This window comes from Vipera ursinii (genome assembly GCF_947247035.1).
Source record: "Vipera ursinii genome assembly, chromosome: 1".
In the NCBI taxonomy this organism is placed as follows: domain Eukaryota; kingdom Metazoa; phylum Chordata; class Lepidosauria; order Squamata; family Viperidae; genus Vipera; species Vipera ursinii.
Genome location: NC_139512.1, coordinates 316,868,058 through 316,881,499, shown reverse-complemented (window position 1 = coordinate 316,881,499; position 13,442 = coordinate 316,868,058). Strand labels below are relative to the sequence as shown.

The 13,442-nt window shown below is 37.7% G+C and overlaps 1 protein-coding gene across 1 annotated transcript; it reads left to right on the top strand.

Moving 5' to 3' along the window:
• Positions 1-598: 598 nt before the first annotated feature.
• LOC310631693 (GTP cyclohydrolase 1-like) lies at positions 599-11,073 on the top strand. The gene is made up of 6 exons (XM_083348349.1): positions 599-1,019; positions 6,605-6,714; positions 7,105-7,160; positions 8,387-8,418; positions 9,454-9,538; positions 10,442-11,073. Exons 1-6 carry the CDS (start codon positions 707-709, stop codon positions 10,566-10,568), a joined length of 723 nt encoding a protein of 240 aa, XP_083204475.1. The 5' UTR covers positions 599-706; the 3' UTR covers positions 10,569-11,073.
• Positions 11,074-13,442: the final 2,369 nt, after the last annotated feature.

Sequence of the window (13,442 nt, the reverse complement as noted above, 5' to 3'; positions counted from 1 at the left end):
TATTTCTGGCAATCTTAATTCCAACTTTGGATTCATCTAGCCCTGCAGCCGACGTGATTGCAGGCCGAGCAGTCAGCAGTCGGAGCTAAGAAATGAGAATATAATCTCGAGAGGAAAGAGTTATCGTGAAGGGCTGGTGGGGTGGTGGTGGAGAGACTGGTGGAGAGAGACTGCTGGCTGCCTCACTGGTCGGTACAGGCGAAAGGTTGCGTGTGTTCTCCGCGTGTACAGCGTGACTAACATTCGTGACCTATGCTTGTTTCCTCCGATTAGAGCAAGCAGGAATAGGGGGGGGCGCCAGGTGACAAAGGGCGCTTCAGTGGATCTCGCCCAGCTGACAGTCCCAAGATGACCCCCTCTGACGGAGAAGAGCTGATCAACAAGACCGAGGGGCTCAATAAATACCAGAAGCCTGGCGCTCAGTCACCCCAGGCTGAGAGAAGAGCCGAGAGAAAGAAAGAGAGACGCAGCCTCCCCGCCTCAAAAGCTCCCGCCAAACCCCCATTGCAGCCCTTCCGAATCTGCTCCTCCTGCCGCCAAAGCGCCGAGCAAGCGCTTCACCTGTTCTAGACGCCCGCCCGCTGCTCGCCGCCTCCGACCGGCGCCTGCTGTGGCGAAGCCCGAAGAGCCCCAAACGACTGCTCGCCGTCTCAGCTGTTTTTCGCGCCTCGCTCCCTTGTCACGCGTCCGCCGCCAGCGCCGGGCCATGGAAGCGCTCCAGCTGAACCTGCAGGGCTGCCAAAACGGGGACTTCCATCCCAGTTGCCTCTTCGAGGTGCAGAGCGGCGGCCAGAGGCGGAGAGCGTCTCTGAAGTTCCAGCGTCCGGCGCTGGACGAGAAGGGCCCCTGCGCTCCAGAAGCGGAAGAAATAGAGCGCCTCTCGGTTCTGGAGGCCGCCTACGCCGCCATCCTACAGGGTTTGGGCGAAAACCCGGGTAGGCAAGGACTGTTGCTGACGCCTCGGAGGGCGGCTAAAGCCATGCAGTTTCTCACCAAGGGCTACTATGAATCCGTCGAAGGTGAGTCTCCTTCGGGCCACGAGTTCCCTTTCCTGTTTTAGTGAAACAGGCCACTTTCAATCCATTATCCGAAAGTGGGTTTCGGGTCCTTCCGAGGGACGTCTAAATAGTCCTAAAATCTCCATTCCATCTCTTCTCAGAACAGGCGTTTTAAAGTGCCTTTTTTTGGTCAGAATGAAGGCAAAGTGCTTTCAGCAGGGTGGCTTCTAGAAGCACTCTTGAAAGTGTTCAGGTAAAAAAAATGAAGCTGGCAGTTCTAGATCCTAGTCCAGGGGTAGGCAACCTCGGCTCTTTTATGACTCATGGACTTCAACTCCCAGAATTCCTGAGCCAGCTATGCTGGCTCAGGAATTCTGGGAGTTGAAGTCCATGAGTCATAAAAGAGCCGAGTTTGCCTACCCTTGTCCTAGTCCTTCAACTCTTTCAACACAAATGTGAATTAGATGAAATACAGAATGTAAGAGCCTTGGTGGAGCAGTGGGCTGATGCCTCCTTAAGTAACACCAGCTGCATGCAATTAGTGCAGGTTCGCATCCCACCAGGCTCAAGGTTGACTCAGCCTTCCATCCTTCCGAGGTAGATAAAATGAGGACCCAGATTGTTGGGGGCAATTAAGCTGACTTTGTAATAATGCCGCTTGGGGGGGGGGGGAAAGCCCTAATAAGCAGGCATATACATAGAATGAAGGCAATTGCTAAGCACATTGATGTGTGCTTAGATTGTAAGCTGCCCTGAGTCTTTGGAGAAGGGCGGGATATAAATGTGATTAAAAAAATGTAAAACCCACTATCCCATGGTTTGAAATTGCATTTAAATAAAGAACAGCATAGTTAAGATTGATGCTTTCCTAATCCCACCCATCAAATATATGTACACGTACATACATACACACACATATTTATATATATATGTATATATATATAGTATAAATGGTGCATCTCATATAAAAGTATAAGGTGCCAGCCAAGAAACAGCTAATTCTTCATAAGTAAGACAAAGAGACTAGAAAACAAGATAGCTAATGATTTTTTAGAATGACATTAGATCAAAGTATTCATTTCATAAGACACAAACAACTATATACTGTACCCAAATAAGATAGAACAAGTAGGATTTGTGTAATGAAACACAGCAATCACTTCACATGCATTCCTGGGTAGGTCTCGTCTTATTCATAAGCCATACAATCATCAAAAAGTTTTAGTTCCTAGAAAAGTGGCTAGGTTTGCACATCCTTCTAAATTATAATTTGCTTAACCATGATTTGCTGAATTGATCCTATTTGGCTGGATTAATTCAAGTTACTGGCAAACAAGCTGCATTATAACTTTGTGCAATTTGTGAATCCAGTCAACATATTTAAGCATGCAACCTCAATCTTTCTTGGTAAATGACTGTCTCATCATAATGCTATGTAAGCGGTTGGAGACTTGAGTAATTTAGGTGTATCTGAAATGTATTTATATGGGCTGATTTGCATTTATATGGGCTGATTTGCATTTCCTGCTTATTGTACAATAACTGGCCATCAATCATTTTGAGAAGGCAGAATGGACAATATCCTCAGCCAAACCCTAGGTTGCTGGAGAGATTATCTCGCCTGAGTTTTTTTGCTTTCCATCAAAAATAGTGTTTTCCGCCTCCTGCTGTTGTTGGAAAGAAGAGAATCAGATAGGGAGAGAGACATAGGAAAAAGAAAATAGTAAAAACTATCTCCAATGACCACAGAGCAGCAGTTGGGTATAGTACAGATATTCTTTCATGAAGCAGCTAGTTAGCATTTATGAGACAATAATCTTTGTTCAGTTCCTTGAGAAGTAGTGTTACATCTTCTAATCAATTCTAACTGTGCTGTTTGATGCTGAAATCATTATTCCTTTTCTCATTAATTTTTACCTTGAGGTTAGCAGCAGAGTATCCTGGAGAATGGCAGAGTACACATTGATTTTTGATGATTGCCATTCCCAATGACATATTTGTATCCATTCATTCTTCTATGTAGAGATTAGGTAGTTTGTCCAATCAATAGCAGTGAGTTATTACAGATGATTGCATATAGCATGCAGAAGGATGAACAGGTCAATGCGCCTCTGATGCTAGGGATATAATTAATAATTGTAGTAATGGAACCAATATGCCGACTCTGTAAACCGCTTAGAAAGGGCTGTGTAAAGCACTATGAAGTGGTATATAAGTCTAAGTGCTATTGCTGTTGCTAATATTGTCAGAGTAGGTAGGAGATTGGGATGTGGATTCACCACATCATTTGTTTCTTACATCTTTATCAGTGTGAAATGTTATTGTTGGTGGTTAACAGCTGTTTTAGATCAGCCAGGTGCCTGTCAGCAAATACATGGACATAACAGGAATGACTGAAGATCATTTATGATGTACTTGAATGATTTTAGTTTGGACTTACAGATGATAGCAAACTGTGTTCTGTAGTTTTCTGTTCTGTGTTTAGTACATTACTCCTTCAGTGTGGGCCTGATGATTTGGCATTTAAACTTTATAAGATAGATAGTGTAGTTTAAGGAATTATTAATTTTGTTAGATAGAACTAAATAGAAATCTCCTGATGATGCATAATTTTCCTATAGGTCTTTTTGGCAATAATTCAAAATCCCAGGCTCAGGTTGATGATGGGCTTTTCTTCTCATAGAACGTTCAGAACGGAATTCCGGCACCTTTTTTGGATGGAACCTTGTAGGGTAGGCAAGGCGGGTTGTATGACATGTGTGAGTTCCGGCACCTTTTTCTTTTACAAAAAAAGCACTGGGTAAAAGTCACCGAACATTGCCAGTGTTCCTTTTCCTTTATTGTGGAACTTTCTTATTACTTCATTTGACTCACTTCTAAACAGTTTACATTCAAAATACCGGCATACAATATATAATAAAGTAATAAGCATAAACAATAGCAATAAGTAATTCTAGTATGCTGATTCAATACTAAGATGCTGCCTGTTTCTTGTAACAAAATCTTGTATCAGGCTAATGACCAAAGGTCTTCTGAATTAATCATGTCTTAACAAGTTTTTGGAAGGCTGTTAGAGAAGGGCTATTTGCTTTCAGATGCAAGCTATTCCATAGGAAGGGTTCACCCAAAGAGAGTGCCCACTTGCATTCTCCCTCCTGCCAAACATGTTAATAAGTTGGTTGCCCTCACTTATCTTTTTATGCATGTTGGTTTCTACCCAGAATAGCCAGTCTCTGTCTTGAATTGCATTTGGAGATTAACTGATAGCCAGTACATTTTCCATAATAATGCAATTATATGACAGTAATGGGTCTGACTTGTAAACACATAGGCCATCACATTTTGCACCATTTGAAGTTTGCAGGAAGCTTTTTAGGACAGCTCATGTAGAACACGGTATACCGTTTGAGAAATAGCATTTGCATCCATGTCTGTCTTTACCGCATTCTTTTCTATGAATGGCTGCATGGTGCACCAGGCAGAGCTAGGCATGTTCCTCCTAACTCATGACTTCCATCTGCTCTGATGGACTCCTAGATTTCCACCTACTGTAGTTCATATACCCACTCTGGTTCATAGGCTGCTTTATAGCCATTCGTCCCAGCGCTCACCTCTGCTAGAGCTCTGTACAGCAGGTCTGTACAGAAATAAGCATTCTGATAACAGAACATCTGAGTAGACATCCAGAAAATTGTCTTCTGAATTTGCTGGCATATTTTTTTAGTGGTGGATTTTCCTCTGTGATAAATGTGATAAACACTTTACACTACAAGCTTACATTTAAACACAGGGGTCCCCAACCTGTGGGCTGTGGCCCACTACCAGGCTGTGGCCTACTGGCCACCGGACCATGTGAGTGACTGGCCAATGCGTGTGTGCACAGCTCCACTCAGCGAGCATTGCTGTGAGTGTTGCAGGCATTCGCAGCCCCACTCGCATGAGGAATGGGTGTTTGTGTGCGTGCATGTGTTTACCCCTCTCACAAAACCATCCCTTCTTTCCCTCCTCCCCCCACTCTGGGCTGCCAACGCCGAAAGGTTGGGGAATTCTGTTTTAAGAAGAATACCATGCCATATATTATACCATGTAATAAACTAGAAAAACTGAATAATGGCTGATTTGATACATCTTGACTATTATCATATAATATAATATCATTGCAAAATATATAAATGTATATTGTTTTTAATTTTTTCATTCCAAAACAGGGAACAACTTCAGTTGTCTGACTTGCTATAAAACATGCCTCCTAACTCAAAACACAATTTCATTAAAAATATCAATATACTGGTTTGTACATTTTTGTAATGTTTTTCAATTATTTCTCAATAATTGCAAAAATGTAATGGTATTCCAGCCTGTGCTCTGGAATGAGGTCCTTCATGAGAGCTAGATGGCTCCGATTCTAGAAAAAGTGTAGGGTGTTCATCAAGTATGCTTGACTCTAGCAGTCCAAATTTGTCATTTGATTTATTTTTCACATTGTGTTTTTAAAGTCATCTTATTGCATTTGTTTTTATATCGTGAACAGCCCTGAATTGTATAGAGTCAGGCTGTACCAAAATGGAAGTAAATAAATAAAATAAAACACTTTTTTACTTGTACCACTTGAACACTTTCACATGATTTTTAAAATTGCCTTTGCTTACTGCTGATTTGTCAGATGCTAGGGAGTGCTGCAATAATGGAAATAAAACAAATGCATTAGAATTGCCTATTCTGGAAAATAAAAAACCCAAAGAATATTAGTAATTGTCTGTTCATGAATTACTCTGTACATTCTGCTTCCAGTAATCAAACATGAACAAAACATAAGTGTGGTAAACACCTCAAGACTAGTTTATATGATCTCAAAACTGTAATGGCCAGGAAAATACAAATTTCATTTAAGGGAATAATATTTTTAGTTTCATTGGTAAGTCAAATAGAAAATATCCTGGAGAACCAAATAATTTGGTTAAAATTATTTAAAAATTCTAAATAGCCTATAATTAGCTTAACTTCCATGTAACACAAGGGTCCCCAACCCCCATTATGTGGACCAATACCGGGCCGTGGCATGCCAACAACCGGTCCACACAAACAAGAAAAGCCCCATCCGTGGGATGCAGGCAGCACACAAAACCGTGCACCCTCCAATCTGCAGAAAAACCTCTCCACAGAATCGATCTCTGGTGCCCAAAAGGTTGGGGACCTCTGGTATAATGTAACTTCATAACAGTCCCTCAGATAAATATTAAAACTACTGGTGTCAATAGCAGAAATAAAGATTCATGGATGTATTTTTTTTTTATCAGGCCCAGAAAAGTATAAGAGTCGTATTCAAATTTTGCTGCATATAGGATTAAGTCGTGATGCCAGTTTATACTTCAACCAGACAGGGAATCGGGAAAAAAATTGATAAAGCAAATAAGTGAGAAAAAATGAAGTTTACATATGAATTAAGTGCCCAAATAAAGTGTTGACAAGACAAAATAGTTTGTAAAGAATCTATAGGGCTATAGATTCTATAGATTGCTATTGGGCAGTTTATTTGTTTAGTTATTCTGTAGTAAAGGATAAAACTAGATTGAGAGATCTTCCATTTCTTTTTTGTTTTTTTCCAGAGATACTCAATGATGCTGTTTTTGATGAAGACCATGATGAGCTGGTTATCGTAAAAGGCATTGATATGTTTTCTCTTTGTGAACATCACTTGGTTCCTTTCTTTGGCAAGGTAATGACAGTGGAAACATAGATTTATTTTGAATTCTAGTGTCATAACGTTGAACCATATAACCAGTGGAACAAATTTGTTGCTGATTTTAAGATGCCTTGCAGAATAACTGGATAATATTATTTGACTAATTTTTTACAGCATTATCAGCAGCATTTTTCCCCCAAATGAAATATAACCGGGAGCTGACTTCAGCCGAGTTGGGCAGTTATACTGCGTATTCAGCTTCCTCACTGCAGTGCTGAGAAACTGAATGTTGAATATAATAATATAATGTGGGTGGAAAACTGATTTCTAAGTTCAACTGGAAAAAGCTTGAAATAGAGGCAGTCCTGGATTGAATATTATTGTATACATTAATAATTCTTCATCTTCCTTTAATGTCTGCAGGTACACATTGGATATTTACCAAGGAAGAAAGTAGTTGGATTAAGTAAACTTGCAAGGTATTTATTACTCTTCTTCTGAGTAATAAATTACTGTTTTATGTTATGGATTCAGTAAGGCAACAGTAACAGATAGCTTAGATTACCATATGAGTGTGCCTGATTTTCTTTATAGAGAGTAGCTATTTAAAATAAACAACTGTCATATCCAAAGGTAAATGAGGGTAGACGTTGGGGAGGAATACTTACATCACATAATACTTCATCATATACAACTGTTTAAATGCACTGTCACAGATAATAGATGACAGCCATGCAATTGCATCACAGCTATTTAATGGTGCAAGACCTTATGTGAGTTCATCTGTTTAAAAACCAGAATAGCACAATGATGAAACCCTGTATAGACACTTGCCTGAATGTGTGAAGGTTTCAAAAATGGATAGAAACCTGCATACATTGTTTGGGAGTCAAAAGTAGAATAGTACATGTATTACTTGAATGTGGGGTCTGTGGTGCTCTCTGAGCTTGGTTGTTTTCTTGCAGATATTTCATTACCAAGCTCAGAGAGCATCAAGGACCCCGCAGTTCAATTTTGAGCTACAAATATTCTCTTCTATTGGTTATTTGAATATCAATACGTCTTTCTGATTCTGAACCTTGTTATATGGAACTCACATGGATAATAACGTGTTTTAAGGTTCTATAGGTAGGATACTACAATCCTTCATACTTCCTGGTAGAACATTAGGCACATGTGAGACAAATGGGTATAGCTATGTGCACAGCCTTATTCTTGACTGGTTTTCAAATATTCATTCAGGCAAATGCCTGAAATGAGCTATAGTGTCATTACAGGGAATTTTAGCATTGAAATTGCAGCTATGAGCTGGCAGAGATTAGGAAAAATATTAAACTGCAGTCAAAAACATGGTTGCAGATATACTCTCTCTCTCTCTCTCTCTCTCTCTCTCTCTCTCTCTCTATATATATATATATATATATATATATATATATATATATATATATATATATAATATAATATTATATATATATATATATATATATATATATATATATATATATATATATATATATATATATATATATATATATATATATATATATATATATATAATCACACTGGGATATCACTGAGGTAAAAAAAAAGTTTGATGACTATTGTCTGAGATCAATTATAAACAAACTTAGCCACTTTCTTATTTGTATTTCCATCAATGTCACCTTCCTCTCTCATTAGTGTATCCTTTTCCTCTTTTTTCCAGAATTGTTGAAATGTTTAGCCGAAGGCTCCAAGGTTAGTACTTTCTCTGGCACTGTGCTCTGCTTAATATATTTTTCAGTTCATATAACAGGATGAGCTAAAGGCAAAACAGGACACACTGATATTTCTCTGGAAAGTTTACCTGACCAGGAGAAAGGCTCCATTCTGCAATTAGCCTATTTGGAGGGAAATCCAGAATGAAGGCAAATATATGTGTCCCAAGATAATGTTGCAGGTTCCAATCTGGGTGGATCACCGGGACCAGAGATTTCAGCTTTCGGACTTGTGCTGGAGGCCATCTTAGGGAATTTCTCTCTAGCAGCATGTGTGCTGTTGTATGTGTGGTATTTATAGTGTCTGTTGTATGTGGCTTTTTAGATGTTGATTGGGGTGTGTTGATGGCTGGCTTTTAAGTCATTAAGCTGTTGTTTGCCTGTGCTGCCCAGCCCTCACCTTCTAGGTACTTGATAGCGGTAAATAGCTGGTGCTAAATCAGCACTCCTGTTGATTGATGAGGGGCCTGTTTCCCAGGCTTCAATTGTTTTCTGGCTGTTTTTGTGTCTGCTTGTCCAACAATCTTAGTAGCTGTAAAATTGTATGTTTGTTCTTGCTCATTGCAGTGTAAAAACCAGACGTTGATCTGTGTGCAAAGAAACTGAGAATTCAATTTTCATTTCAAAAACAAGTAACTTAGGCAGGACATAATCTTGTGCTAGCCTGTGGCAAAGGTTCCAGGGATTTTTAATTTTTGTATTGATTTTATTGCTTGTGTTTTATTATTGTTAGCTACCCAGATATATGTGCCATAGAATAGGAGGTCATATAAGTTTAAATCAATAATTTTATTTAAAAACTGAAAATTTGTAATAGATGAGTTTTGTTTCCACCCACAAAATATGCAAGAAGGGAAGTTTCTCCCTTCCTTCAAAGACCTTTCTTTTATTGGATTAAAATTATTTATAAAAAAAACTTTTGTGTCGTCTTATCCTTAAAGAACAATTTTGCATTTACTTTGTCAATTCATTCTGACTAACCTAATTTTTCATAAAACACTAATTGTTTTTCTAGTCCAGGAGCGGCTTACAAAACAGATTGCTTTAGCAATTACTGAAGTTCTGAACCCTGTTGGAGTGGCTGTGGTGATAGAAGCTTCGTAAGTTCATCATTCCTTATTCGGTTTAGTTGAATTTGTAATTCTTTCCCTCTGCTGTCAATTGTTTATTCTCCTTTCCATTTCTTTTCCATTGCTGTTGAAAAGTAATGCAATAGTACCTTAAAAGCACAAAAGTAGAAATATATTTACTTGTGGGACACTATGTGTATTCAATGAGTGTGTAGCCTGGTATTACCACACAATCCAAATGTTCCTGAACTGCAAATCTCAACATTTTCGCAAGTGATTTTGCTTCATCTGGTGTTCCTTCTGAAGGAAACACTTTGATCCAGAATAGGCTTCTACTATGAAAATAAGAGTATTGAGAGAAATTGTCCCTTTTTTATTATTATATCTGATGTTAAGAAAATAAGTCATCTATGAATGACTTCCATTGAATTCTATCAAACTCAACTTTGTTTTTAAGTAGTCGTAAAAATGCAAGTAGAAAAATAGGGACTGCTACGGTGGGAAGGTAACACCGTTCCGTGCGCCTTTGGCATCTAGTCATGCCAGCCACATGACCACGGAGACGTCCTCGGACAAGCGCTGGCTCTTCGGCTTTGAAACGGAGATGAGCACTGGCCCCTAGAGTTGGAAACGACTAGCACACATGTGCGGGGGAACCTTTACCTTTACCTTTACATATGAACTGTAGTGTCATTGAGATAATGTAGATTTCCTAGGATATGTGGATTTTTAAAAACATTTGCTATTGGGAAGATTATTAAAATAAATGCATGCTTCTACATTCTGGAATAATGTTGTACTAGAATTTATATTTAATTTTGTTGTTGTTTTTATTATTATTTTAAATCAGATTATATTTATAATTTGAATGCTGATGCACCCATAGTATTTGCTTATGTTCTAAAAATGCTTCTTTTAACATTTTTTTGACAGACACATGTGCATGATCATGAGGGGGGTTCAGAAAATGAACAGCACAACAGTCACTAGCACTATGCTCGGCATCCTCCAAGAAGATTCAAAAACAAGGGAGGAATTTCTTGCCTTGATCAAGAATTAAACAGCAGCAGCTTGTGGTTATATCAATGATTTGGAGCATACACAACTGATGATTATTGTTTTAGAAGCTGTGTAGCCATTGTTTTAGAAGCTAATTAAAAAGAAAAGCTATCATTTCATATTTGGTGCAAAGAATGAAACTGATTAGACAGGACCCAGTGTTTTCCTGACTAAACAGAACCATAAGTTAATATGGTGCCTTCCAAGTCTGTTAAAACAAAACAAAAGCAGTCAAATACCCGCTGAGGGAGGAGAAAGCCTTAAACCCTAGAATATTGACTTATGCAAGAGATTTATTTCATTTATTCATTTATTTCATTTATTGTGTGCTGCACAATATATGGTTTTATTTTTTTCTTTAATAAAAAGATTAATCATGCCAAGTTTCCAAAAAAGGGTGAGTGTTTGGATTGCTGAGATTTATATCTATGCCTGGTAAAAGTTTATATATATTAATAAGATGATCAGTCCATTTCCTCCCTATGATAGGGCTGATTGAAAAAGGCTTCCGGCTTAAGACCTTGATATAATGACTTCAAATATGAAAAAGAGAGCAGGGAAAAACATTTTTCTTTGTAAGTAAATTGTCTGAACTGCAACATGTTCAGTGTAAATATCAGATATTAGGCAAGAAGCATTTTCTCTGTTTGAGACTGAAAAGGTGTATTTGACTAGATGTATAATAAGCTGCCTTGGGTAAAGCAAGTTCCTAGATACCAGCCTTCCTCATCTTGGTGACTTCCAGATATACTGACTATATCTACTATCAGCCTCATTGGCTGATAGGTGTTAGGATTCCAGTTGTTTTATATATATATTGTTCCAATACTAAATTGTTTCTATAAATACTGATGAACAAAGCAGACCCTTAGTCTAATTCAAGGCAGCTGTTTTACATTGTGGTTTCTTCTATTCACAGTTCCACATATTTTGACTGACCTAGGCAATTAGCTATTATTTATAGTCTTCTCTATATGAAGGTTTTAAAGGTAGGCTTGTCCTGGAACTTCAGACTATGCATTGGTTCTAGGTTTAATGTTCCAATTTAGAGGCCAGGCTTGTGGAAAAGGAGTGTATGGGAATCTAAATGTATAATTTTTTAAATGAGAGATTGATCATTTATAGTGGCATTCCTTATTGATGTCAAAAAATACATCTGTCTTTCAGTAAGATTTTTTTTATTGGCAACTTAAGCTAATGATTTAGGATTAAGAAACCTTGGGAATTTTAAGAGAAGGATGTTAAAAATTGTAGAGAGTGAATGACTGCAGCAGCTTTAAAGAATTCTTTTGAATTTACCAAGACATATTTTGAGTTACGCTACGTTGTCAGTACAAACCTTGGTCACTAAGTCACCAATTTATTCAATCAAGTGAAATTCAATTTTTCAAATGTGGTAGAGCTACAGTATTTATGTTAAGAATGTAAGAGTCAGACCAGATCAAATAAAAAAAACTGTCTGGTCCAGCTTTTCTTTCTGACAATAGCCATCCAAATATATCTGTAGAGGCCATCAGCAGAACATGAATCCAACAGCATACTCTCACATGTTATTGAACAAGTATTGGGAAGGGTATTCCTTCGTGGTTGAAACTAAGATATCTGCTATGCTTCTGTGCTCAGTCACAATGAGTAATGGTTAGCAATGCTGAGTACTGTAATTTAGGAGATAAGTTTGGGAAGCAAATTGTGCTAGTATGTAGTCTTTTGCTGAGAACAGGCAGAAGGAAACATGTTATACTGTATGTCTTAGATTTAGAGGACATAGAGGTCTTCTAAGACATATTGGAGAGTGCTGAATATTGATTTTTGGTTTGAAAAGTTTTTAACTGCAATTACTTTTTGCATAATGGCATTAAAAAACATCAATAGGAACAAAAATAGTAAGGATTTTTGTTGCCTCATTTTGACCTTTGGATCTTTGTGCTATAAAGTACTGTAAACATTACTGCATTGTTTGCAGAAAAACTGTCATACAACTTGAAATGTGCCTTATAGACTCCAATAACTTGAAGATGCAGAAAATGTTGACATTTCGTAAATGCAAAACTGTGTTGTCTGTGGGAAAGGGAGGGCTCTCAATATATAATTATATTCTTACAATTTACTCACCAGAGGGGAAAGGGCTACTGTGTTATGATTTTTTTAGTGTCTGCCTGTACAGCCACACCGGAACTCCATGTTAGCAGCAGAAACATTTGTCCTATTCATAAATGTGAGGCCCTCTTTTTTTTCTGTTAACTACCAAGTTGTTTAAAATAGTTTTATTAATATGATTGCATCAATGTGATGCTAAAACTACTTTATTTAGGTCATATTTTGCATGTATAAAATGTTTGTAATACAAAACCTGTATTTCATTTCTGCTTGATTTGTCATCTTTAAAAATAGTTTATTAAGCAGTGCCATTGTATTCAAATGATAAAAATCTCATCACATATTGCTGTGTTTCTTTGACTTTTATTTTTAGCTGTATTATAATATAATTACATTAAACTAGCATAAGATCAAATCAGTTAAGTGCTATTTTATTGCAGGATGTTTCTGTACAATTTATACAGACTAAACAGTCTGTAAAGAAGCCTCTGAATTACCAGACTATGACATATGGCAGATAGAACTTTGATACCACCCTGCACCTGTAATATTTCCTTTCTCAATGGCTTTTAAAAATATAGTAGGTCTGAGTAAACTGAAAAGCATGTCCAAGTCTTTCTAAATATTAAATGAATATTTTATTATTTTGAATTTTTATTTTATTGTACTCAGCTTGTCCGAGACAGAATAATGTGTATTATTTCCTTCTCCCTTTCAATCTCAGAGGTAGATTAGCTTGCAGGATGGCTCAGTTATATATGAATGAGAATGTGAAAAT